The 27,704-nt window shown below is 42.6% G+C and overlaps 1 protein-coding gene across 1 annotated transcript in view; it reads right to left on the bottom strand.

The window, feature by feature from the left end:
• LOC133568022 (receptor-type tyrosine-protein phosphatase mu-like) overlaps window positions 1-27,704 on the bottom strand; it is a 610,514-nt gene that overhangs the window by 31,122 nt on the left and 551,688 nt on the right. The window contains exons 24-27 of the mRNA XM_061919713.1: window positions 16,831-16,928; window positions 5,450-5,566; window positions 2,282-2,436; window positions 2,040-2,175 (exon numbers count right to left, since the gene is read on the bottom strand). Coding sequence (XP_061775697.1) covers window positions 2,040-2,175; window positions 2,282-2,436; window positions 5,450-5,566; window positions 16,831-16,928 — 506 coding nt within the window. The remainder of the gene's footprint in view (window positions 1-2,039; window positions 2,176-2,281; window positions 2,437-5,449; window positions 5,567-16,830; window positions 16,929-27,704) is intronic.

The following is a 27,704-nucleotide window of genomic DNA, read 5'->3' on the forward strand; positions in this document are numbered from 1 at the left end:
GGTTCAAGACTGCTCACAAAAGGCAATCGCGGTCCATGTGGAGTCTAGTCCTAAACGATGTCGGACGCCGCCGTTGCAATTAGTGAGCGGCGCTGACAGTTTTACCCCGGAAATGGGAATTTAAAGCTTGGCTGTTGAAGTGCATAATCTGTCATAATTAGTCGCTTCAGTTCTGCAATTCGTCCTAGATGCTGTTTAAAACAGCATTCACTAGCATCATTTGTTTTACTGACAATCGCATGGCGTGGCCGATATACAAACCCCGTTTCCATATGAGTTGGGAAATTGTGTTAGATGTAAATATAAACAGAATACAATGATTTGCAAACCATTTTCAACCCATATTCAGTTGAATATGCTACAAAGACAACATATTTGATGTTCAAACTGATAAAGAAGTTGGGAAAGGTGGCAATAAATACTGATAAAGTTGAGGAATGCTCATCAAACACTTATTTGCAACATCCCACAGGTGTGCAGGCTAATTGGGAACAGGTGGGTGCCATGATTGGCTATAAAAACAGCTTCCCCCAAAAATGCTCAGTCTTTTACAAGAAAGGATGGGGCGAGGTACACCCCTTTGTCCACAACTGCGTGAGCAAATAGTCAAACAGTTTAAGAACAACCTTTCTCAAAGTGCAATTGCAAGAAATTTAGGGATTTCAACATCTACGCTCCATATCATCATCAAAAGGTTCAGAGGATCTGGAGAAATCACTCCACGTAAGCGGCATGGCCGGAAACTTCGATCCCTCAGACGGCACTGTAGCAAAAACCGACATTAATTTCTAAAGGATATCACCACATGGGCTCAGGAACACTTCAGAAAACCACTGTCACTAACTACAGTTGGTCGCTACATCTGTAAGTGCAAGTTAAAGCTCTACTATGCAAAGCGAAAGCCATTTATCAACAACATCCAGAAACGCCGCTGGCTACTCAGGGCCCGAGATCATCTAAGATGGACTGGTGCAAAGTGGAAAAGTGTTCTGTGGTCTGACGAGTCCACATTTTAAATTCTTTTGGGAAATATTCAACATCGTGTCATCCGAACCAAACGGGAAGCGAACCATCCAGACTGTTATCGACACAAAGTTCAAAAGCCAGCATGTGTGATGGTATGGGGGTGCATTAGTGCCCAAGGCATGGGTAACTTACACATCTGTGAAGGCACCATTAATGCTGAAAGGTACATACAGGTTTTGGAACAACATATGAAGCCATCTTTTTCATGGACGCCCCTGCTTATTTCAGCAACACAATACCAAGCCGCATTCAGCACGTGTTACAACAGCGTGGCTTCGTAAAAAAAAAAAAGAGTGCAGGTACTTTCCTGGCCCGCCTGCAGTCCAGACCTGTCTCCCATGGAAAATGTGCGGCGCATTATGAAGCGTAAAATACGACAGCGGAGACCCCGGACTGTTGAAGGACTGAAGCTCTACATAAGACAAGAATGGGAAAGAATTCCACTTTCAAAGCTTCAACAATTAGTTTCCTCAGTTCCCAAACGTTTATTGAGTGTTGTTAAAAGAAAATGTGATGTAACACAGTGGTGAACATGCCCTTTCCCAACTACTTTGGCACATGTTGCAGCCATGAAATTCTAAGTTAATTATTATTTGCAAAAAAAAAATTAAATATCTTGTCTTTGTAGTGCATTCAACTGAATATGGGTGGAAAAAGATTTGCAAATCATTGTATTCTGTTTATATTTACATCGAACACTAATTCCCAACTCATATGGAAACGGGGTTTGTATAACGTATTGATGCTTTAACATTGTTTGAGCCATCATTAGTAACATGTACAAAAAGACGCAGTTCCAAAACAACATGTTTGTCAGAGTTGAGTGAGTTAATAAAAACAGCGCCCTCTGCTGACTTCCTAGTTGCAGTACATTTCCCCCTGCAGATAGCGCCATCCGTTCAATTTCTATTTAAGTTGACATAAAACAACTCATTATTTACAATTTAAAATGGGGATGTGTGCAGTAAGAAACAAAAAAATATACGGCATACTTATTCCTGGATGCGTCCTACCTCGGTCTGAACCATGTTGACCCGGCGTGATCTCATCTCCCTGACGCAGTTGTAGATGTCCACCACGCCCTCGCGCTCCGCCATGTCCAGCATGATGTCGATGACTACGAAGCAGCCCGTCCGACCGGCGCCGGCGCTGCGGAGAAAAAGCACGTGGCCGGCTCGAATAACGTGGTCAAGCTTTTCAATTCTGGACATTCGAAACAGTGACTGTTCAGTTTCCGAGTGGACCCGGTACAGACCTGCAGTGGACCACCATGGGCCCGGCGTTGCTCATGGTCTTGGCCTTGACCCGTCTAATGAAGCCCAGCAGCCCGGTGGTGTGGTAGGGCACGCCGTGGTCGGGCCAGCCTGTGAAGTGGAACTGACGGATCTCCCGGATCTCGTGAGCGCCCCTCTGGAGTAGTACAGTCGTCATGGAAACACACGCAGAGAAACGTCATATCTACTAGAATATAAGACGAGCGGCATGCAGCAACCGCCTGTTGGTTCATGTGTGCAGACTTCTCGACCACGACTACAAATCGACCCTTTCAGACTAAGTATAACTATAACTTAACTATACTTTAATCCCAGGAACACCGCTCCTACTGTCAAGCGTGGTGGTGGTAGTATTATGCTTTGGGCCTGTTTTGCTGCCAATGGAACTGCTGCTTTACAGAGAGTAAATGGGACTATGAAAAAGGAGGATTACCGTATTTCCTTGAATAGCCGCCGGTTATTAATTTAAAACCTCTTCTCACTCCTGCGCTTATTCAAAGCATGCGGTTAATAATTTTAAATCCTATTCTCACCCCTGCGCTTACCAATGGCATGCAGTAAAAAAATTGAGTATGATATAAAAACAATAATAATAAAAAATTATTCTGTGTCCGCGGCCCGGTGGTTGGGGACCACTCCACCACTTTTACACCATGCAGTCTGCGTGCCGGCAAGGACGCATGCATTTCACTGCTTCTTATACGATATTGCAATGCAACAGCCATACCTTTTACACTGATGTTTGTGATATAAACAACTTTAAAACCCTTACTAATATGCGCCACACTCTGTGAACCCACACCAAGCACATTTCTGGAGAGCATTGGCTCTGTTACAAGTTATAAACACAGCATAGGGATTACCCATAATGCTGTGCATCCGTGACTCTTGGCCCCGACCCCGCCCACCTCAACCAACGCACGTACAAGGGGTGTGGGGGTTTGGTGCCAGAGTGTATGGTGTAGCCAGGAGTCATGGATGCACAGCATTATGGGTAATCCCTATGCTGCGTTTATAATGTGCCACGGAGCCAATGCTCTCCAGAAATGTGCTTGGTGTGGGTTCACAGAGTGTGGCGCATATTAGTAAGAGTGTTAAAGTTGTTTTATATCACAACCATGAGTGTGATCTGTATGGCTGGGGAACAAGACCCCTGGTTTACACATAGTAAAAGCAAAAAAGAACCTCCTCCGCCATTTTGAAAAACACGGCAAGGGAAACGTCACACGTGTCGTCAAGAATTTGAGCCGGCGGTAAAAGTAAGCATGCGCTTATTAATTAGGTGAGTCAGTTTTACCCGGCAGTAATTCAAGGCAGGCGGTTATTCAGGGAAATACGGTACCCTTCAAATTCTCCAGGACAACCTAAAATCATCAGCCCGGAGGTTGGGTCTAGGGCGCGGTTGGGTGTTCCAACAGGACAATGTTCCCAAACACATGTCAAAAGTGGTAAAGGAATGGCTAAATCAGGCTAAAATTAAGGTTTTACAAACCCGGTTTCCATCTGAGTTGGGAAATTGTGTTAGATGTAAATATAAACAGAATACAATGATTTGCACATCATTTTCAACCCATACTCAGTTGAATATGCTACAAAGACAACATATTTGATGTTTAAACTCATAAAAGTAGTTGGGAAAGGGCATGTTCACCACTGTGTTACATCACCTTTTCTTTTAACAACACTCAATAAACGTTTGGGAACTGAGGAAACTAATTGTTGCAGCTTTGAAAGTGGAATTCTTTCCCATTCTTGTTTTATGTAGAGCTTCAGTCCTTCAACAGTCCGGGGTCTCCGCTGTCGTATTTTACGCTTCATAATGCGCCACACTGGTCTGGACTGCAGGCGGGCCAGGAAAGTACCCGCACTCTTTTTTTTTTACGAAGCCACGCTGTTGTAACACGTGCTGAATGTGGCTTGGCATTGTCTTGCTGAAATAAGCAGGGGCGTCCATGAAAAAGACGGCGCTAAGATGGCAGCATATGTTGTTCCAAAAGCTGTGTGTACCTTTCAGCATTAATGGTGCCTTCACAGATGTGTAAGTTACCCATGCCTTGGGCACTAATGCACCCCCATACCATCACAGATGCTGGCTTTGGAACTTTGCGTCGATAACAGTCTGGATGGTTCGCTTCCCCTTTGGTCCGGATGACACGATGTCGAATATTTCCAAAAACAATTTGAAATGTGGACTCGTCAGACCACAGAACACTTTTCCACTTTGCATCAGTGCATCTTAGATGATCTCGGGCCCAGAGAAGCCGGCGGCATTTCTGGATGTTGTTGATAAATGGCTTTCGCTTTGCATAGTAGAGCTTTAACTTGCACTTACAGATGTAGCGATGAACTGTATTTAGTGACAGTGAATTTCTGAAATGTTCCTGAGCCCTTGTGGTGATATCCTTTAGAGATTGATATCGGTTTTTTATACAGTGCCGTCTGAGGGATTGAAGTTCACGGTCGTTCAATGTTGGTTTCCGGCCATGCCGCTTACGTGGAGTGATTTCTCCAGATTCTCTGAACCTTTTGATGATATTATGGAGCGTAGATGTTGAAATCCCTAAATTTCTTGCAATTGCACTTTGAGAAAGGTTGTTCTTAAACTGTTTGACTATTTGCTCACGCAGTTGTGGACAAAGGGGTGTACCTCGCCCCATCCTTTCTTGTGAAAGACTGAGCATTTTTTTGGGGAAGCTGTTTTTATACCCAATCATGGCACCCACCTGTTCCCAATTAGCCTGCACACCTGTGGGATGTTCCAAATAAGTGTGTGATGAGCATTCCTCAACTTTATCAGTATGCATTGCCACCTTTCCCAACTTCTTTGTCACGTGTTGCTGGCATCAAATTCTAAAGTTAATGATTATTTGCAGAAAAAAAACATGTTTATCAGTTTGAACATCAAATATGTTGTCTTTGTAGCATATTCAACTGAATCATTGTATTCTGTTTATATTTACATCGAACACAATTTCCCAACTCATATGGAAACGGGGTTTGTAGAATATGCTTAAAAAAATTAAAAACAAAAATTCTTCGATGTACTGCAGAGATGGTGTTAGAAGTGTGACATAGCAAGGGATGACTATAGTACTCCTTGTATTGGACCGTGTACATATTGAAGTATTGGTACCAGATAGTATGCGTACCTTCTCCACCGCAAAGGTCCGGATGACGTACTCGGACAGGAGTTCGGTCTCTATGAGCGTCACCTTGATGTCTTTGTAGATCTCTGTGTCGTCTGGCCAATATTTGCAGCACTTCACCTGGAAGAGAAAACTGAATAAGTCAAAAAAAATGTGCCTTACAGGTTAATTGGTAAATGTGTTGTACTTGTTAAGGTACTCAAAGACTATTTCCACATTCACACACTGATGGCATGCAAAGCCCGAACCTGGACCCATCAGGAGCAAGGGTGAGGTGTCTTGCTCAAGGACACAACGGACGTAACAAGGTTGGTTGAAGGTTGGGATTGAACCAGGGACACTAGGGTCGCTGGCACGGCCACTCGCCCAACCGCGCCACGCCGTCCTTAGGATTGTGTTTCTTTGTGGTAATTTCATCAGTTTATGTTTTCCTCAGACTTCCCGGGAAGGTTTATTCAGGTGTACTGGAGAGGAGGCTACGACGGAGAGTCGAACCTCGGATTCAGGAGGAACAGTGTGGTTTTCGTCCTGGTCGTGGAACTGTGGACCAGCTCTATACTCTGGGCAGGGTCCTTGAGGGTGCATGGGAGTTTGCCTTACCAGTCTACATGTGCTTTGTGGACTTGGAGAAGGCACTAGACCGTGTCCCTTGGGAAGTCCTGTGGGGAGTGCTCAGAGAGTGTGGGGGATCGGACTGTCTAATTGTGGCGGTCCACTCCCTGTATGATCAGTGTCAGAGCTTGGTCCGCATTGCCGGCAGCAAGTCGGACACGTTTCCAGTGAGGGTTGGACTCCGCCAAGGCTGCCCTTTGTCACCGATTCTGTTCATAACTTTTATGGAAAGAATTGAGGCGTTGAGTGTATCCGGTTTGGTGGCTGCAGGATTAGGTCTCTGCTTTTTGCAGATGATGTGGTCCTGATGGCTTCGTCTGGCCAGGATCTTCAGCTCTCACTAGATCGGTTCGCAGCCGAGTGTGAAGCGACTGGGACAAGAATTAGCACCTCCTAGTCCGAGTACTTGGTTCTCGCCCGGAAAAGGGTAGAGTGCCAACTCCGGGTTGGGAGGAGACCCTGCCCCAAGTGGAGGAGTTCAAGTACTTCGGAGTCTTGTTCACGAGTGAGGGAAGAGTGGATGGTCAAATCGGCAGGCGCATCGGTGCGGCGTCTTCAGTAATGCGGACGCCGTATGGATCGGTTGTGGTGAAGAAGGAGCTGAGCCGGAAGGTAAATGCCTCAATTTACCGGTCGATCTACGTTCCCATCCTCACCTATGGTCATGAGTTTTGGGTTTTGACCGAAAGGATGAGATCACGGGTACAAGCGGCCAAAATGAGTTTCCTCCGCCGGGTGGCGGGGCTCTCCCTTAGATATAGGGTGAGAAGCTCTGTCATCCAGGGGAAGCTCAGAGTAAAGCTCAGAGAGTATGGGGTATCGGACTGTCTGATTGTGGCAGTCCGCTCCCTGTATGATCAGTGTCAGAGCTTGGTTCGCATTGCCGGCAGTAAGTCGGACACGTTTCCAGTGAGGGTCGGACTCTGCCAAGGCTGCCCTTTGTCTCCGATTCTGTTCATCACTTTTATGAAAAGAATTTCTAGGCGCAATCAAGGCGTTGAGTGGATCCGGTTTGGTGGCTGCAGGATTAGGTCTCTACTTTTTGCAGATGATGTGGTCCTGATGGCTTCATCTGGCCAGGATCTTCAGCTCCCACTAGAGTGGTTTGCAGTTTAGTATGAAGTAACTAGGATAATAATTAGCACCTCCAAGTCAGAGTACTTGGTTCTTGCCTGAAAAAGGGTAGAGTGCCAACTCCGGGTTGAGGAGGAGAGCCTGCCCCAAGTGGAGGAGTTCAAGTATCTCGGAGTCTTGTTCACGAGTGAGGGAAGAGTGGATGGTGAGATCGACAGGCGCATCGGTGCGGCGTCTTCAGTAATGCGGACGTCGTATGGATCCGTTGTGGTGAAGAAGGAGCTGAGGCGGAAGGCAAAGCTCTCAATTTACCGGTCAATCTACGTTCCCATCCTCACCTATGGTCATGAGTTTTGGGTTTTGACCGAAAGGACGAGATCACGGGGGTAGCGGCCAAAATGAGTTTCCTCCGCGAGGTGGCGGGTCTCTCCCTTAGAGATAGGGTGAGAAGCTCTGTCATCCAGGGGAAGCTCAGAGTAAAGCTCAGAGAGTATGGGGTATCGGACTGCCCAACCAGTCTACATGTGCTTTGTGGACTTGGAGAAGGCACTAGACCGTGTCCCTTGGGAAGTCCTGTGGGGAGTGCTCAGAGAGTATGGGGTATCGGACTGTCTGATTGTAGCGATCCGCTCCCTGTATGATCAGTGTCAGAGCTTGGTCTGCATTGTCGGCAGCAAGTCGGACCAGTTTCCAGTGAGGGTTGGACTCCGCCAAGGCTGTCCTTTGTCACCGATTCTGTTCATAACTTTTATGGAAATAATTTCTAGGCGCAGTCAAGGCGTTGAGTGGATCCGGTTTGGTGGCTGCAGGATTAGGTCTCTGCTTTTTGCAGATGATGAGGTCCTGATGGCTTCATCTGGCCAGGATATTCAGCTCCCACTAGATCGGTTCGCAGCCGAGTGTGAAGCGACTGGGACAATAATTAGAACCTCCTAGTCCGAGTACTTGGTTCTTGCTTGAAAAAGGGTAGAGTGCACACTCCGGGTTGGGGAGGAGACCCTGCCCCAAGTGGAGGAGTTCAAGTACCTCAGATTCTTGTTCATGAGTGAGGGATGAGTGGATGGTGAGATCGACAGGGGCATCTTCAGTAATGCAGATGCCGTATGGATCCGTTGTGGTGAAGAAGGAAGGCAAAGCTCTCAATTTACAGGTCGATCTACGTTCCCATCCTCACCTATGGTCATGAGTTTTCGGTTTTGACCGAAAGGACGAGATCACGGGTACAAGCGGCCGAAATGAGTTTCCTCCGCCAGGTGGCGGGTCCCTCTCTTAGAGATAGGGTGAGAAGCTCTGTCATCCAGGGGAAGCTCAGAGTAGTTGAGAGGAGCCAGCTGAGGTGGTTTAGGAATCTGGTCAGAATGCCACCCTATCTCTAGGGAGTCCACGGTACAGACCCAGGACACGTTGGAAAAACTATGTTTCCCGGCTGGTCTGGGAACGTGGTTGGGAAGAGGAGAGTCTGGGCTTCCCGACCTTGGATAAGCGGAAGAAGATGGATGGATGTTTTCCTGGCTTGGTTCTTGCCGACTCTCTCTGACCCAGGCCTCTGCCCCGAGTCGTCCAAGTGTATGAAAGTCACAAAGTAGCAACATTCGATAATTGGATTCCGATGCCAACTCCCTCTTCGCCGTTAGCCACCTGGCGTCTCATCCCGTCTTTTTCCAGACGTCAAAATGAGACAGGGGGCCCATGATTCTTATTAACGACGGGCCAGGCCGGTCAACGAGCGGCCCTTAAAACCAGAATCTCACGTATCAACGGTGGGACTCCTTCGCCAGTTATTGCTTTTTCCATTCGCACGTCAGCCCGTGTGAAAATGAGTTAAATGATACAGAACTCCGCCACTGAGGGTTTGGACTATTAGCGCAGAGAGAGAGAGCGAGAGAGGACGGAAGATGGCAGAAAGAACAAGAAGAAAAAAGAAAAGTGGATGAGGTGGCGGTCCAATAATGATGTGGAATAATAAACCCTAGACTGTTAAAACAGAATTCCCTACAGAAATCTAAAACACTCCAGTGGAAATATGACTTGTATCAGCTATAATAAGAGTGCGGAATTATCCAGAACACCCCCCGCCCCCCCGCCCCTCCCCCTCCTCTTCAATTAAAGTGTTACTAGTGAGGCTGATGGAGATGGAGGACATCTTTTTGATGGTTTTAGATGAAGCGGGTTCAACGCCCCTCTGAGGAGTCGATGAGCTGTTTAGCAATGAAATGAGAATTGACAACACACACTTTTTTTTTTTTTTTTTTTTTATGGCAGTCCATCGATGTCGATGATGACGTTGCTCCAAACGAAGTATTGGATTGGTTATTGTTGTGCTTTTCGCCTGTGCATAGCCAGGTGGCTGCTCAGGCCTATGTGTGATCCACAGACTTTGTCACAAGAGGGGCAGGGGAAGGCAGCGGTGATGGTCGCTGGTGCTGTGGCACGTTGGTGTCTTTGTGCACGCCGCTGTGCTCTCCGCTCTGTGAACTTCTCCTGAAGATGAGTGATTCCCTGGTGGCAAGTAGAGCTCCAAGTCTGGCGGTCAGCAGCCAGGGACTCCAGTGCTGGTGGTTTGATGTCACACTTTTTCAGGAGAGTTTTAATGTGGTCCTTGTACCGTTTTTTCTGGCCCCCGGCAGACCTTTGACCGACTGAAAGCTGGCCATACAATATTTGACGGGGTAGGCGGTGGGCTGGCATACGAATCACATGTCCGACCCATCTTAGGTGTTTTTGGCCAAGGAGTGCTGTGATGCTGGGTGTGTTGGTCCGGTCATAAATTTCAGTGTAGGGCACCCTGTCTTCCCAGGTCAGACCCAGGATCCTTTGGAGGCAGCGGATGTGGAAGGCCTCGAGACTCTGGATGTGCCTCTGGTAGGGTGTCCAGGTTTCGGAACTATAGAGCAGCGTGGAGAGGCAGACTGCCTTATACACGACTGTCTTGGTGGAGATGGTTAGATTCCTGTTCAGGAAAACCCTGGACCGTAGCCTTCCAAAGGCAGCAGAGGCAAGGCCAATACGGGCCTGGACGTCATCGTCAATGGTGCAGGTTGGCGACAGGGTGCTTCCGAGGTAGGTGAAGTGGGGGACGGTGGCTAATGGGTGCCCGTCAAGGGTGAAGATTGGCGTGTTTGGCTGGGGAGTAAACTCCTGCACGAGTATTTGTGTTTTCTTGGTGTTTATCTGAAGACCAATGGCACTGTAGATGGAGGCTACCACATTCAGTGCGCGCTGGAGAGACTCTGGTGAGTGTGCAAGTACAGCGCAGTCATCTGCATACTGTAGTTCCAGAATATGCTGGGTGGTGAGTTTAGTGCTGGCTTGGAGGCGACGGATGTTAAAAAGGTTACCATCCAGCCGGTATTGTATCTGAATCCCATCTGTGGGGTCCAGGTGTTTATGGGACAGGAGGGTGACAGTGGAAATAAACATGTTGAATATGGTTGGGGCAAGGACACACCCTTGCTTGACCCCCACATCCACACTGAAAAATGGGGATTGTTGGCCGCCGTTGCTCACACAGGCCTGCATGCCATCATGTAGCTGTCGCAGTATGTTGCAGAACTTTGCTGGTACACCTAGTTTTCCAAGTACTTCCCACAGCAAGTCCCGGTTTACTGTATCGAAGGCTTTGGACAGGTCAATGAATGCCATGTACAAGTCTTTGTGGTGTTCTCTGCATTTTTCCTGTACCTGTCTGGCCACAAAGATCATGTCTGCGGTGCGCCGATCACGTCTAAAGCCGCAACACACACACACACACACACGCACACACACACACACACACACACTAATCCCCCCGGCGACGACAACTCCCAGCCAGCGGCAGTTAGGCCGTGGCCATTACGGTATTGGATGTCAGAAAGGCGCGCTCCGCTAGGTTGCAATTAGCCTCGTTAGGCTCCATGATGGCAACTTTAGCAGCCAAGTAACTTATGGGCACGACAAAAAAAAAAAAGGTCCAATAAAAAAAAAAATGCAAGTCCACTTTAGGACAATTTTCCCTTTCATTGGCAGCCAGAAGCGTCCATCAGGTAAAAAGCTCTTCAGTAAAGTATGCACTGAATCATCTACATCAGGGGTGTTGACGGAGATAGATATCTACATACATCCATATTCAAGAGTTATTTCTATTCTCCATAGTCATATTTGAAAACAGATAGTGTTTTTCCATTTGTGCTCTTTATGGTTGGCTGCTAAGTAGTGTGCATGTGTTAACCTTGAAGCTGTAGGAATGAGAGGACTAGCCATAACTCCCTTCTTATCACTGGCGTATGGAAAAAGACAAGACTTCCAAAGCGTTTTCAGATCAACTTAGGCGATGCAAATTGAATGTGTTGTTTTTTTAGGTTGGTCTCCCCAAAGCTTTGGAATAAATTGCAAAATATCTATTCTGTTCTGGGTGTTCATTTAAAATCAGCGTATGTGTCATCAAAAGAACTTGGGATTGACCAGCAACTTAAATTCCCTCAGAGGAACATCTAGTCCAAACGCAACAGTGTCAAACTCATGGCGTATGGAAAAAAACAAGACTTCCGGAAAGGTTTTCAGATCAACTTAGGCGACACGAATTGAATGTGTTGTTTTTTAGGTTGGTCTCTCCAAAGCTTTGGAATAAATTGCAAAATACCTATTCTGTTCTGGGTGTTCATTTTAAATCAGCGTATGTGTCATCAAAAGAACTTGGGATTGACTAGCAACTTAAATTACCTCGGAGAAACATCTAGTCCAAACGCAACAGCGTCAAACTCGTGGCGTATGGAAAAAGACAAGACTTCCGGAAAGGTTTTCAGATCAACTTAGGCGACACGAATTGAATGTGTTGTTTTTTAGGTTGGTCTCTCCAAAGCTTTGGAATAAATTGCAAAATACCTATTCTGTTCTGGGTGTTCATTTAAAATCAGCGCATGTGTCATCAAAAGAACTTGGGATTGACCAGCAACTTAAATTACCTCGGAGGAACATCTAGTCCAAACGCAACAGTGTCAAACTCTTGGCGTATGGAAAAAGACAAGACTTCTGGAAGGTTTTCAGAGCAACTTAGGCGATGCGAATTGAATGTGTTGTTTTTTTAGGTTGGTCTCTCCAAAGCTTTGGAATGATTGCAAAATACCTATTCTGTTCTGGGTGTTCATTTAAAATCAGCGCATGTGTCATCAAAAGAACTTGGGATTGACCAGCAACTTAAATTACCTCGGAGGAACATCTAGTCCAAACGCAACAGTGTCAAACTCTTGGCGTATGGAAAAAGACAAGACTTCTGGAAGGTTTTCAGATCAACTTAGGCGATGCGAATTGAATGTGTTGTTTTTTTAGGTTGGTCTCTCCAAAGCTTTGGAATGATTGCAAAATACCTATTCTGTTCTGGGTGTTCATTTAAAATCAGCGTATGTGTCATCAAAAGAACTTGGGATTGACCAGCAACTTAAATTCCCTCGGAGGAACATCTAGTCAAAACGCAACAGTGTCAAACTCATGGCGTATGGAAAAAGACAAGACTTCTGGAAGGTTTTCAGAGCAACTTAGGCAATGCGAATTGAATGTGTTGTTTTTTAGGTTGGTCTCTCCAAAGCTTTGGAATAAATTGCAAAATACCTATTCTGTTCTGGGTGTTCATTTTAAATCAGCGTATGTGTCATCAAAAGAACTTGGGATTGACCAGCAACTTAAATTACTTCGGAGGAACATGTAGTCCAAACGCAATAGTGTCAAACTCATGGCATATGGAAAAAGACAAGACTTCCGGAGGGTTTTCAGATCAACTTAGGCGATGCGAATTGAATGTGTTGTTTTTTAGGTTGGTCTCTCCAAAGCTTTGGAATAAATTGCAAAATACCTATTCTGTTCAGGGTGTTCATTTAAAATCAGCGTATGTGTCATCAAAAGAACTTGGGATTGACCAGCAACTTAAATTCCCTCAGAGGAACATCTAGTCCAAACGCAACAGTGTCAAACTCATGGCGTATGGAAAAAAACAAGACTTCCGGAAAGGTTTTCAGATCAACTTAGGCGACACGAATTGAATGTGTTGTTTTTTAGGTTGGTCTCTCCAAAGCTTTGGAATAAATTGCAAAATACCTATTCTGTTCTGGGTGTTCATTTTAAATCAGCGTATGTGTCATCAAAAGAACTTGGGATTGACTAGCAACTTAAATTACCTCGGAGAAACATCTAGTCCAAACGCAACAACGTCAAACTCATGGCGTATGGAAAAAGACAAGACTTCCGGAAGGTTTTCAGATCAACTTAGGCGATGCGAATTGAATGTGTTGTTTTTTAGGTTGGTCCCTCCAAAGCTTTGGAATAAATTGCAAAATATCTATTCTGTTCTGGGTGATCATTTAAAATCAGCGTATGTGTCATCAAAAGAACTTGGGATTGACCAGCAACTTAAATTCCCTCGGAGGAACATCTAGTCCAAACGCAACAGTGTCAAACTCATTTTTAGCTCATGGGCCGTGTGGAGAACAGAGTTGGGTAGAGTAGCCAAAAATTGTACTCAAGTAAGAGTACTGTTACTTTAGAGATGTATTACTCAAGTAAAGGTAAGGAGTAGTCACCCAAATATTTGCTTGAGTAAAAGTAAAAAGTATGTTGTGAAAAAACTACTCAAGTACTGAGTAACAGATGAGTAATGTTCGTTTAATGATGACGGCAACAAGTAATGCACAAAAACATAAAAATAGCACTGAACAAATTCAGAGCAAGGAATATCTCTTAAGCAACTAAAACAATAATATATATTAAATCAGGGGTCACCAACCTTTTTGAAACCAAGAACTATTCTTGGGTACTGATTAATGCGAAGGGCTACCAGTTTGATACACACTTAAATAAATTGTATTTCTGTCCGTCATTCGGTCGTACATTTTTTTTCCTTTTACGGAAGGTTTTTTGTAGAGAATAAATGATGAAAAAAACACTCAATTGAACGGTTTAAAAGAGGAGAAAACACGAAAAAAATGAAAATTAGATTTTGAAACATAGTTTATCTTCAATTTCAACTCTTTAAAATTCAAAATTCTACCGAAAAAAAGAAGAGAAAAACTAGCTCATTCGAATCTTTTTGAAAAAATCTTAAAAATAATTTATGTAACATTATTAGTAATTTTTCATGATTAAGATTAATTTTAGAATTTTGATGAAATGTTTTAAATAGGTGAAAATCCAATCTGCACTTTGTTAGAATATACAACAAATTGGACCAAGCTATATTTTCCAGAACAAAAATTTAAAAGAAATTCAAAAAACTTTGAAATTAGATTTAAATTTGATTCTACAGATTTTCAAGATTTGCCAGAATTTTTTTTTTGAATTTTAATCATAATAAGTTTGAAGAAATATTTCACAAATATTCTTGGTCAAAAAAACAGAAGCTAAAATGAAGAATTAAATTACAATTTATTTATTATTCTTTACAATAAATAAAAAAAACATTTACTTGAACATTGATTTAAATTGTCAGGAAAGAAGAGGAAGGAATTTAAAAGGTAAAAAGGTAAATGTGTTTAAAAATCCTTAAATAATTTTTAAGGTTGTATTTTTCTCTCTAAAATTGTCTTTCTGAAAGTTATAAGAAGCAAAGTAAAAAAATTAATGAATTTATTTAAACAAGTCAAACCAAGTCTTTAAAATATTTTCTTGGATTTTCAAATTCTATTTGAGTTTTGTCTCTCTTAGAATTATAAGCAAAATGAGACCAGCTTGCTAGTAAATAAATATAATTAAAAAAAATAGAGGCAGCTCACTGGTAAGTGCTGCTATTTGAGCAATTTTTAGAACAGGCCAGCGGGCGACTCATCGTATATATTTGGTTTTACACTGTATTGAAAAAAATGTTGAAAAAAAATTATACCTTTGCAACGTCATTATACTATTGGCTAAGTTTTATATTCATAAATGTAAGTTTCTCAAAACCCAACCTGTTTTTTGTGCCTTTAAAAAAAGATTTAGAACTCTACATTAAAACACTCTACCTCTAACAACCAAAAAGCTGTGAAAACGATGATGCTGTGTTCCAAATTTAAGTCATTTACTGAGATTGTTTATATATATATATATACATATATATATATATTTTACATTCTATTTTAGTTACTTTGAAGTTACAACCCCCTGGTGCTGTTTTGTACGGTTTTTATACTGTTTTGTACTGTTTTTGTAATTACTTTAATTATTATTTTCAACTGTTTGTAAATGTTGAAATTTATAAATAAAGCTTTATAAAACATTTTTTTTTTAAAGTGTGCAGTTAAACATGTGACCGCCTGGCTCTGTTTGATTGGTGAAACGGAGTCAAACGTCACCAGTGACTGCATTTGATTGGTGAAACGCAGGCATGTGATGGATCCTACTTTGAAGGTCTGTCTGACAAACCAAAACAAACAAATCAGTAGCGAGTAGCGAGCTGAATGTAGATAAATGGAGCGGAGTAAAAGTAGCGTTACTTCTCTATAAATATACTCAAGTAAAAGTAAAAGTATGTTGCATTAAAACTACTCTTAGAAGTACAATTTATCCAAAAGTTACTCAAACACAGAGGAAAAACTAAAACATGATACAAACCTGACACATGGCACTGCCATATTTATAATTGAAGTCACAAAGTGCATTATTTTTTTTAACATGGCTTGGAATTTGGGAGTTATTGCTGCAAGGGGTTCTGGGTATTCATTCTGTTGTGTTACGGTGCGGATGTTCTCCCGAAGTGTGTTTTGTCATTCTTGTTTGGTGTGGGTTCTCATTGTGGCGCATATTCGTAACAGTGTTAACGTTGTTAATACGTCCACCCTCAGTGTGACCTGTATGGCTGTCGACTAAGTATGCCTTGTGTGTGTGTGTGAAAAGCCATATTAAGGTTTATTGGCGCTCCTACGTCCTTGTACCACTCCGTACAGCGGCGTTTTTAAAAAGTCATTAATTTTACTTTTTGAAACAGATACCGATAATTTTCCGATCTTACATTTTACATTTTTCGGTCCTATATTATCGGACATCTCTGGTTTTCAGTGAACTTGCATGAAGGTGTGTGTGTGTGTGTGTGTGAGAGAGAGAGAGTGCACGTGCAACTGATAATAAACATTAAAGTTGTTGAAATCTCGCATCAAACAAATACATCAAAGAACGCGGAGCGCCCAACCCCGCGAGCTGAGTGCGCACGTGCGAGCGTGCACGTGTGAGCGTGCACGTGTGAGTGCATGCCAGGCTTTCCCCAAAACTCATCAGGCCGTGCACGCAGCAGATGGCCCGCTGCGCTACGCTGCATCGACTTTACGAGGAAGCTTGACTGAGCCTCTATTGGACTGGGATCACATAGCAGACGTTTCGGGGAGGTGGGGGGGGGGGACCCACGAGGACCGCCCCCCCCCCCTTTTCCTCCTGCAGAGGACGCCACTAAGCAGGTGTGGAGAAGATGAGGGGCGGGGCCGTGAGGCTGCACAGAGAGCGTCCTAATGAGGTACCGGGAGAGGGCGGCCATGAATCACCAACCGTGTTTCCGTCACAACTTTATCTCAGCTAAGAGCGACGATTTACACAAAAAAAAGTGTACTGTTCCTTTAAAGATGACGAACCGCTTTCCTCATTCGCAACCAGGTTAGGGAGACCGAGGGTCTCCTGTTGCCGAGACAGGAGCGAGTAACGAACCCCATCCGTCATCTCCCGTGGATGAGGAGAGCGCCACCTGTGTCTGTCTTCGCAGCGCCACTCACCCTGCCCACCTCCACCAGGTTGGTCACCATGACGACGGCCGCCGTGTTCTCCTGCCACACCATCCTCCAGAAGTCCAACACGGTCTCCTGCATGGGGCCTGGAAGCAGGGGAGACACACCCGGACGTTATAACAAAGAAGAAAAATACGCAACACAATCGTCGCCCCGTTTCCATATGAGTTGGGAAATTGTGTTAGATGTAAATATAAACAGAATACGAATCCTTTTCAACCCATATTCAGTTGAATATGCTACAAAGACAATATATTTGATGTTCAAACTGATAAAGAAGTTGGGAAAGGTGGCAATAAATACCGATAAAGTTGAGGAATGCTCATCAAACACTTATTTGGAACATCCCACTGGTGTGCAGGCTAATTGGGAACAGGTGGGTGCCATGATTGGGTATTAAAACAGCTTCCCCAAAAAATGCTCAGTCTTTCACAAGAAAGGATGGGGCGAGGTCCACCCCTTTGTCCACAACTGCGTGAGCAAATAGTCAAACAGTTTAAGAACAACCTTTCTCAAAGTGCAATTGCAAGAAATTTAGGGATTTCAACATCTACGCTCCATAATATCATCAAAAGGTTCAGAAAATCTGGAGAAATCACTCCACGTAAGCGGCATGGCCGGAAACCAACATTGAATGACCGTGACCTTCCATCCCTCAGATGGCACTGTATAGAAAACCGACACAAATCTCGAAAGGATATCACCACATGGGCTCAGGAACACTTCAGAAAACCACTGTCACTAAATACAGTTGGTCGCTACATCTGTAAGGGCAAGTTAAAGCTCTACTATGCAAAGCGAAAGACATTTATCAACAACATCCAGAAACGCCACCGGCTTCTCTGGGCCCGAGATCATCTAAGATGGACTGATGCAAAGTGGAAAAGTGTTCTGTGGTCTGACGAGTCCACATTTCAAATTGTTTTTGGAAATGTTCGACATCGTGTCATCCGGACCAGAGGGGAAACGAACCATCCAGACTGTTATCGACGCAAAGTTGAAAAGCCAGCATGTGTGATGGTATGGGGGTGCATTAGTGCCCAAGGCATGGGTAACTTACACATCTGTGAAGGCACCATTAATGCTGAAAGGTACATACAGGTTTTGGAACAACATATGAAGCCATCTTTTTCATGGACGCCCCTGCTTATTTCAGCAAAACAATGCCAAACCACATTCAGCACGTGTTAAAACAGCGTGGCTTCGTAAAAAAATAGTGCGGGTACTTTCCTGGCCTGCCTGCAGTCCAGACCTGTTTCCCATGGAAAATGTGTGGTGCATTATGAAGCGTAAAATACGACAGCGGAGACCCCGGACTGTTGAACGACTGAAGCTCTACATAAAACAAGAATGGGAAAGAATTCCACTTTTAAAGCTTCAACAATTAGTTTCGTCAGTTCCCAAATGTTTATTGAGTGTTGTTAAAAAAAATGTGATGTAACACGGTGGTGAACATGCCCTTTCCCAACTACTTTGGCACGAGTTGCAGCCATGAAATTCTAAGTTAATTATTATTTGGCCAAAAAAAATAACGTTTATCAGTTTGAACATCAAATATGTTGTCTTTGTAGCATATTCAACTGAATATGGGTTGAAAAGGATTTGCAAATCATTGTATTCTGTTTATATTTACATCTAACACAATTTCCCAACTCATATGGAAACGGGGTTTGTAGAAAAGCGCTATACAAATACAACCCATTTACCATTTACTATCAAATGTTTCTTTTTTTTTTAACCATTTCTACAGCTTTTCCCTTTCGGAGGGGGTGCGGGAGGGCTGGAGCATAACCCAGCTGCAACTGGGTGGAAGACAGGGTACACCCTGGACAAGTCGCAGGTACTTTTCAGACCTTGAAAATGACTAAACGACCCGGACGGAAGTAATGAGACACACCCCTCGTGTAAGAAGTGGAGGGGAAAGTAAAGGAAATGGAACAATTATAGATGAATAGGGAATTTGTTAAATTATCAATTATTTTTTTTAGCTTAATTAGAACGACGATGAACTTTCACTTAATCAAAACGCAGACTGGAATTATCGCAGATTAATTAACAAATGCTAATTTCAACAGGTGACAGCCTTCTTTCCACCCCCCGCTCCCCCAATCAAAATTACCGGGCGGAATCAGTATAATTATGTAATTATGTAAACACACAAAATCTAAATAATGAATACAGACGACAAATCGAATCAGGAGAAAAACAAACAATCGTAATTTCAGCTAAAAACTCTATATTAAAGACAAAATATCACATAATTGGTTGCGATGAGGTGGCGACTTGTCCAGGGTGTACACCGCCTTCCGCCCGATTGTAGCTGAGATAGGCGCCAGCGCCCCCCGCGACCCCAAAAGGGAATAAGCGGTAGAAAATGGATGGATGGATGGATGGTTGTTCCAGAACAGTGCAAACAAACAGCAAAATTCGGTTAACACTTTAGTATGCGGAACATATTCACCATTAATTAAATGCTTATTAACATGCAAATGAGTAACATATTGGCTCTTAATTAGTCATTATTAAGTACTTATTATTATTGCCTTATTCTGCATGGCCTTATTATACAACCAGTAAGCCATTAAGTAAAAGTCCATCCATCCATCCATCCATCTTCTTACGCTTATCCGAGGTCGGATCGCGGGGTAAGCAGCCTAAGCAGGGAAGCCCAGACTTCCGTCTCCACAGCCACTTTGTCCAGCTCCTCCCGGGGGATCCCGAGGCACTCAAAGGCCATCCGGGAGAGATAGTCTTCCCAAAGTGTCCTGGGTCTTCCCCGTGGACGTGCCCGAAACACCTCCGTTCGGGTGGCATCCTGACCAGATGCCCAAACCACTTCATCTGGCTCCTCTCCATGTGGAGGAGCAGCGGCTTTACTTTGAGTTCCTCCCGGATGACGGAGCTTCTCACCCTATCTCTAAGGGAGAGACCCAAACTCATTTCGGCCGCTTGTACCCGTGATCTTATCCTTTCGGTCATGACCCAAAGCTCATGAGCATAGGTGAGGATGGGAACGTAGATCGACCGGTAAATTGAGAGCTTTGCCTTCCGGCTCAGTTCCTTCTTCACCACAACGGATCGATACAACGTCAGCATTACTGAAGACGCCGCACCGATCCGCTTGTCGATCTCACCATCCACTCTTCCCCCACTCGTGAACAAGACTCTGAGGTACTTGAACTCCTCCACTTGGGGCAGGGTCTCCTCCCGGATGGCAGAGCTTCTCACCCTATCTCTAAGGGAGAGACCCGCCACCCGGCCGAGGAAACTCATTTCGGCCGCTTGTACCCGTGATCTTGTTCTTTCGGTCATGACCCAAAGCTCATGACCATAGGTGAGAATGGGACCGTAGATCGACCGGTAAATTGAGAGCTTTGCCTTCCGGCTCAGTTCCTTCTTCACCACAACGGATCGATACAGCGTCTGCATTACTGAAGCCTGTCAATCTCACGATCCACTCTTCCCTCACTCGTGAACAAGACTCCGAGGTACTTGAACTCCTCCACTTGGGGCAGGGTCTCCTCCCCATCCCGGAGATGGCACTCCACCCTTTTCCGGGCGAGAACCATGGACCCGGACCTGGAAGTGCTGATTCCCATCTCAGTCGCTTCACACTCAACTGCAAACCGATCCAGTGAGAGCTGAAGATCCTGGCCAGATGAAGCCATCAGGACCACATCATCTGCAAAACGTAGAGACCTAATCCCGCGGTCACCAAACCGGAACCCCTCAACGCCTTGACTGCGCCTAGAAATTCAGTCCGTAAAAGTTATGAACAGAATCTGGGCCTTGGCGGAGTCCAACCCTCACTGGAAACGGTTCCGACTTACTGCCGGCGATGCGGACCAAGCTCTGACACTGATCGTACAGGGAGTGGACCGCCACCATAAGACAGTCCGGTACCCCATACTCTCTGAGCACTCCCCAAAGGACTTCCCGAGGGACACGGTCCAACTCCTTCTCCAAGTCCACAAAGCACATGTAGACTGGTTGGGCACCCTCAAGAACCCTGCTGAGACTATAGCGCTGGTCCACAGTTTCAGGACCTGGACGAAAACCACACTGTTCCTAAGAGTAACTAACTGTAACTGTAACTAAGAGTCTTCCCTCAATAACCTCAGAATTATTGCTTATTAGTAACTCTAACATGTTCCCCTAGGGTCCAAAGAACTCGAAATTAAGTCTTCGTTACATAGAATATGTTCCCCATACTAAAGTGTTTCATCAAAATCCCTCCCACCCCCCAAGGGGAAACTGGGTAAAACACGGCACAGTGATAAAACTTAACCTAATTTTACTATAACAATCTACAAGGTTAATATAGTCTTTACATATCTGTATTGTTGCATTTCAAGCGATTGTAATGTTGATGATTGAGGTACTTAGTATTATTCATTATCTAAAGCAGGGGTCACCAACGCGGGGCCCGCGGGCACCAGGTCGCCCGTAAGGACCAGATGAGTCCCCCGCTGGCCTGTTCTAAAAATAGCTCAAATAGCAGCACTTACCAGTGAACTGCCTCTATTTTTTTAATTGTATTTATTTACTAGCAAGCTGGTCTCGCTTTGCTCAACATTTTTAATTCTAAGAGAGACGAAACTCAAATAGAATTTGAAAATCCGAGAAAATATTTTAAAGACCTGGTCTTCACTTGTTTAAATGAATTTTTTTTTTTTTTACTTTGCTTCTTATAACTTTCAGAAAGACAATTTTAGAGAAAAAATACAACCATAAAAATCATTTTAGGATTTTTAAACACATATACTTTTTTACCTTTTAAATTCCTTCCTCTTCTTTCCTGACAATTTAAAACAATGTTCAAGTATTTTTTTTATTATTATTATAAAGAATAATAAATACATTTTGATTTAATTCTTCATTTTAGCTTCTGTTTTTTCGACGAAGAATATTTGTGAAATATTTCTTCAAACTTATTATGATTAAAATTCCCCCCAAAAATTCTGGCAAATCTAGAAAATCCGTAGAATCAAATTTGATTTTGAATTTCTTTTAACATTTTTGTTCTGGAAAATCTAGAAGAAATAATGATTTGTCTTTGTTAGAAATATAGCTTGGTCCAATTTGTTATATATTCTAACAAAGTGCAGATTGGATTTTAGCTATTTAAAACATTTCATCAAAATTCTAAAATTAATCTTAATCAGGAAAAATTACTAATGATGTTCCATAAGTTCTTTTTTTAATTTTTTCAAAAACATTCGAATTAGCTAGTTTTTCTCTTCTTTTGCAATTTTGCAATTTATTCCAAAGCTTTGGAGAGACCAACCTAAAAAGCAACACATTCAAAAAGATTCAAATTAGCTAGTTTTTCTCTTCTTTTTTTTCGATGGAATTTTGGATTTTAAAGAGTCGAAGTTGAAGATAAACTATGTTTCAAAATTATATTTTAATTTTTTTCGCGTTTTCTCCTCTTTTAAACCGTTCAATTAAGTATTTTTTTCATAATTTATTCTCTACAAAAAAACCTTCTGTAAAAGGAAAAAAATGTACGACGGAATGACAGACAGAAATATAATTTATTTAAGTGTGTATCAAACTGGTAGCCCTTCACATTAATCAGTACCCAAGAATAGTTCTTGGTTTCAAAAAGGTTGGTGACCCCTGATTTAATATATACTATTGTTTTAGTTGCTTAAGAGATATTCCTTGCTCTGAATTTGTTCATTGCTATTTTTATGTTTTTGTGCATTACTTGTTGCCGTCATCATTAAACGAAGAGGTTACTCATGTGTTACTCAGTACTTGAGTAGTTTTTTCACAACGTACTTTTTACTTTTACTCAAGTAAATATTTAGGTGACTACTCCTTACTTTTACTTGAGTAATACATCTCTAAAGTAACAGTATTCTTACTTGAGTACAATTTCTGGCTACCCTACCCACCTCTGTTCTCCACACGGCCCCTGAGCTAAAAATGAGTTTGACGCTGTTGCGTTTGGACCAGATGTTCTTCCGAGGGAATTTAAGTTGCTGGTCAATCCCAAATTCTTTTGATGACACATACGCTGATTTTAAATGAACACCCAGAACAGAATAGGTATTTTGCAATTTATTCCAAAGCTTTGGAGGGAGAAGCCTAAAAAACAACACATTCAAAAAGATTCAAATTAGCTAGTTTTTCTCTTCTTTTTTTTCGGTAGAATTTTGGATTTTAAAGAGTCGAAATTGAAGATAAACTGGTAGCCCTTCGCATTAATCAGTACCCAAGAATAGCTCTTGGTTTCAAAAAGGTTGGTGACCCCTGCTCTATAGTGTTACTTCTATTGATATTTTTATTGCTCCATTTGTAATGCAATAATATTTATTGTAATTCATGCATTATTACTTTCTACTTCAGAAACTGGTTCTACTAGGTTTGTGCAGTACATCGGTATTAGTATAGTACCAGTATTCAGTACTACACCGCCTCTAAAAAGTACCGGTCCACCGCCTGTCAGCAGTGATGTACTACTTCAATATCACTGATTCTTGTCTCGATGGAGACAAATCATGTCCAATTGTTTCAACCCAGTAAGGAACGAGATAGCTCGCCATTTTTCACATCACACCAGAGCCATGATGATGGATGAGTAAACGCTTCTCTACAGTTGACAAAGTCAACACAGGATTTCACTATGTCCAATCATTAACCATTAAGGCGACCATTTTAACTTTTAATACACTTCACACGAGTGAATGAAGTACATACTTAACACAACCACAACAGCCACTCATGAACAACGCCAACACTGTCATAAACATGTGCCATGTAGTGAAACCACACTAAACAACAATGACAAACACATTGGTTGGTAGAGCGGCTGTGCCAGCAACTTGAGGGTTCCAGGTTCGATCCCCGCTTCCGCCATCCTAGTCACTGCCGTTGTGTCCTTGGGCAAGACACTTTACCCACCTGCTCCAAGTGCCACCCACACTGGTTTAAGTTTAATTTAGATACTGGGTTTCACTATGTAAAGCACTTTGAGTCACTAGAGAAAAGCGCTATATAAATATAATTCACTTCACTTTTTGCGAGGATATTTGCACTGCAACACGACATAAACACAACAGAACAAATTCCCAGAATTCCCTGCAGCACCAACTCTTCAGGGACGCTACAATACAAACAAACGCCATTGGTGGATCTACACTTAACATCCACTGTAATGATACCAAGTATGATAGCGTATGTTTTAATTGGTTTTACCCTTTAAAATCGTTTTTTAAACATATTTATTTTTATATTGTTTTAATATATATTTTTTGTTTTTGGTCAGGCATTGGTGGAATTAAGGATAATATTTGAATATTGTTTAATTTTGGAAACATTTTTGTTGTTTAAATGTGCTATAAAAATAAAGTGGATTGGATTAGTCGATACAACTATGATTACATCGATATTTTTTAGCATCACAACATCTTCTTTCGTTTGATATATATATATATGACTGTCTCAGAAAATTTGAATATTTTGATAAAGTCCTTTATTTTCTGTAATGCAACTAAAAACATGAGAATGTCATACATTCTGGATTTATTACACATCAACTGAAATATTGCAAGCCTTTTATTATTTTAATATTGCTGATTATGGCATACAGCTTAAGAAAACTCAAAAATCCTATCTAAAAAAATTTGAATATTTCCTGGGACAAAGTAAAAAAAAAGATTTATAAAAGCAAAACAAAATCAAACATTTGAAAATGTTTATTAATGCACTCAGTACTTGTTTGGGAATCCTTTTGCACGGATTACTGCATGGAGGCAATCAGCCTGTGGCATTGCTGAGGTGTTATGGATGCACAGGATGCTTCAATAACGGCCTTCAGCTCATTTGCATTATTGGGTCTGGTGTCTTTCAGCTTCTTCTTCACAATAACCCACAAATTCTCCATGGGGTTCAGGTCAGGGGAGTTGGCAGGCCAATGGAGGACAGTAATGCCATGGTCAGTACACCACTTACTGCTGGTTTTGGCACTGTGGACAGGTGCCAGATCATGCTGGAAAATGAAATCATCATCTCCATAGAGCTTTTCAACAGATACAGTTTCAATAGCCGTATTCCCATGGTCAAGCCGCTCCTGAACTCTAGACAACGGAAGTTACCTCAGTCAGCAATTGGTTTGGGGAGCCATGTCAGCTGCTGGTTTTGGTCCACTGTGTTTCATCAAGTCCAAAGTCAATGCAGCTGTGTACATACTTCCATCTGTTGAAAAGCTCTATGGAGATGATGATTTCATTTTCCAGCATGATCTGGCACCTGCCCACAGTGCCAAAACCAGCAGTAACTGGTGTACTTACCATGGCATTACTGTCCTCCATTGGCATGCCAACTCTCCTGACCTAAACCCCATAGAGAATTTGTGGGGTATTGTGAAGAAGAAGCTGAAAGACACCAGACCCCAATAATGCAAATGAGCTGAAGGCCGCTAATGAAGCATCCTGGACATCCATAACACCTCAGCAATGCCACAGGCCGATTGCCTCCATGCAGTAATCCGTGCAAAAGGATTCCCAACCAAGTACTGAGTGCAGTAATTGACATCTTCAAATGTTTGATTTTGTTTTGCTGTTATCTTTTTTTTTTTTACTTGGTCTGAGGAAATATTGACATTTTTTGAGATAGGATTTTGGAGTTTTCTTAAGCTGTTTGCCAGAATCAAAAATATTAAAATAATAAAAGGCTTGAAATATTTCAGTTGATGTGTAATGAATCCAGAATGTATGACATTTTCATGTTTTTAGTTGCATTACAGAAAATAAAGGACTTAATCACAATATTCTAATTTTCTGAGACAGTCCTGTATACATACACACACATATATATATATATATATATATATATATATATATATATATATATATATATATATATATATATATACAGGACTGGTAACACGGAAGGACATTAACACATCCGACACGTACGTAGGATTAACCGAAGGAGCGTTCAAAACAAGATGGAATAATCACAACGCCTCCTTTAGAAACCAGACTTTGCGGAATTCTACAGAACTCAGCAAGCACATTTGGAACCTCAAAGACAATAATGTTGAATATTCAATAACATGGCAAATTCTTGCATCCAGCACACCTTACAACAGTGGTAATAAAAGATGCAACCTATGCTTAAAAGAGAAACTGTTTATTATATATCACCCAGACCTGTCTTCCCTCAACAAGCGCAGTGAAATCATTTCAACATGCCGCCACAGACGGAAACACCTCCTAGGTAACACATGAGCCAATCACCACGCCCCTACGCCTGCATGTACCCACCCACTCTGTGCCCTATATAAACCATTGTATGTGAATGCTTCCATTAAAATCTCCTGATGATTGAGGGAACCCCTCATGAAACACTTCTGTAGAGATGAAGTAGTCTTGGGATTTTCCCCACACCTACATATATATATATATATATATATATATATATATATATATATATATATATATATATATATATATATATATATAAATAAATGGTTGGTCAATCCAAATAAACAGAAGAGTACCAGTGGTGGTGAAAAGAAAATGTGATGATAACCATAGAAAAAAGGGAATGGATTGTGTCCATAATTATACATTTTTATCGATGAACAGCTCAGCTTCTATTGATCTTGAGGGTATCAGCAGACGCCAACTAGAAGCTTACAGTCATCCATCCATCCATCCATCCATTTTCTACCGCTTATTTCCTTTTGGGCTCGCGGGCGCTGGCTACAATCAGCTACAATCGGGCGGAAGGCGGTGTACACCCTGGACAAGGGCCAGATTACAGTCATTTTACTTTCTAAATCGTCTTTGTTCCATTTCCATCGTTTTACTTCACCTCTGCAATAAAAACCGTGTTAAACTTTTGATAAAACACTTCTGAGACTCCCGACAGCTTCCGCAAGAAAGTCGTTTTTTTTCAAGAGTTGAACTCCTTTTGTTTCCAGTCAGTCTCACACTTTTCAAAACAACCTCTGAGAATCTTCCCCCCGTCCCAGTCAGTGCGCCGTCGCCAACCAACAGGAAGCTCGGAGCGCCCACCCGTCCGCCTCCCACACTTGTCCCCCGAGGGAGTGGGAGGGAAAGTCGGTGGCGGCGGACGCTGCGCTGCGGCGAGAAGTTTGGGCGAGTGAGAAGCGGGCCAGCTGGTGTGTAGGTAGTTAACAAGCACAAAACACTTGGCACCATCATTATTATTATTGTTATTATTACTACTATGGTGGCGGTGGAAGCATCAAGCAGGGCTTCTGCTGCCAAAGAAGTTTCATTATTTTATATGCGAGTGGAGGCCAGATGACAGGAATCCAACTTATTGAAAAGAAAACTATAAATACAGATAATTAAAGTTACTTGTATTTGTACGAACCCCGTTTCCATATGAGTTGGGAAATTGTGTAAGATGTAAATATAAACAGAATACAAGGATTTGCAAATCCTTTTCAACCCATATTCAGTTGAATATGCTACAAAGACAACATATTTGATGTTCAAACTGATAAAGAAGTTGGGAAAGGTGGCAATAAATACTGATAAAGTTGAGGAATGCTCATCAAACACTTATTGGGAACATCCCACAGGTGTGCAGGCTAATTGGGAACAGGTGGGTGCCATGATTGGGTATAAAAACAGCTTCCCCCAAAAATTGCTCAGTCTTTCACAAGAAAGGATGGGGCGAGGTACACCCCTTTGTCCACAACTGTGTGAGCAAATAGTCAAACAGTTTAAGAACAACGTTTCTCAAAGTGCAATTGCAAGAAATTTAGGGATTTCAACATCTACGCTCCATAATATCATCAAAAGGTTCAGAGAATCTGGAGAAATCACTCTATGTAAGCGGAATGGGTGAAAACCAACATTGAATGACCGTAA

The sequence above is a fragment of the Nerophis ophidion genome, linkage group LG14 (assembly GCF_033978795.1).
Source record: "Nerophis ophidion isolate RoL-2023_Sa linkage group LG14, RoL_Noph_v1.0, whole genome shotgun sequence".
NCBI lineage: Eukaryota > Metazoa > Chordata > Actinopteri > Syngnathiformes > Syngnathidae > Nerophis > Nerophis ophidion.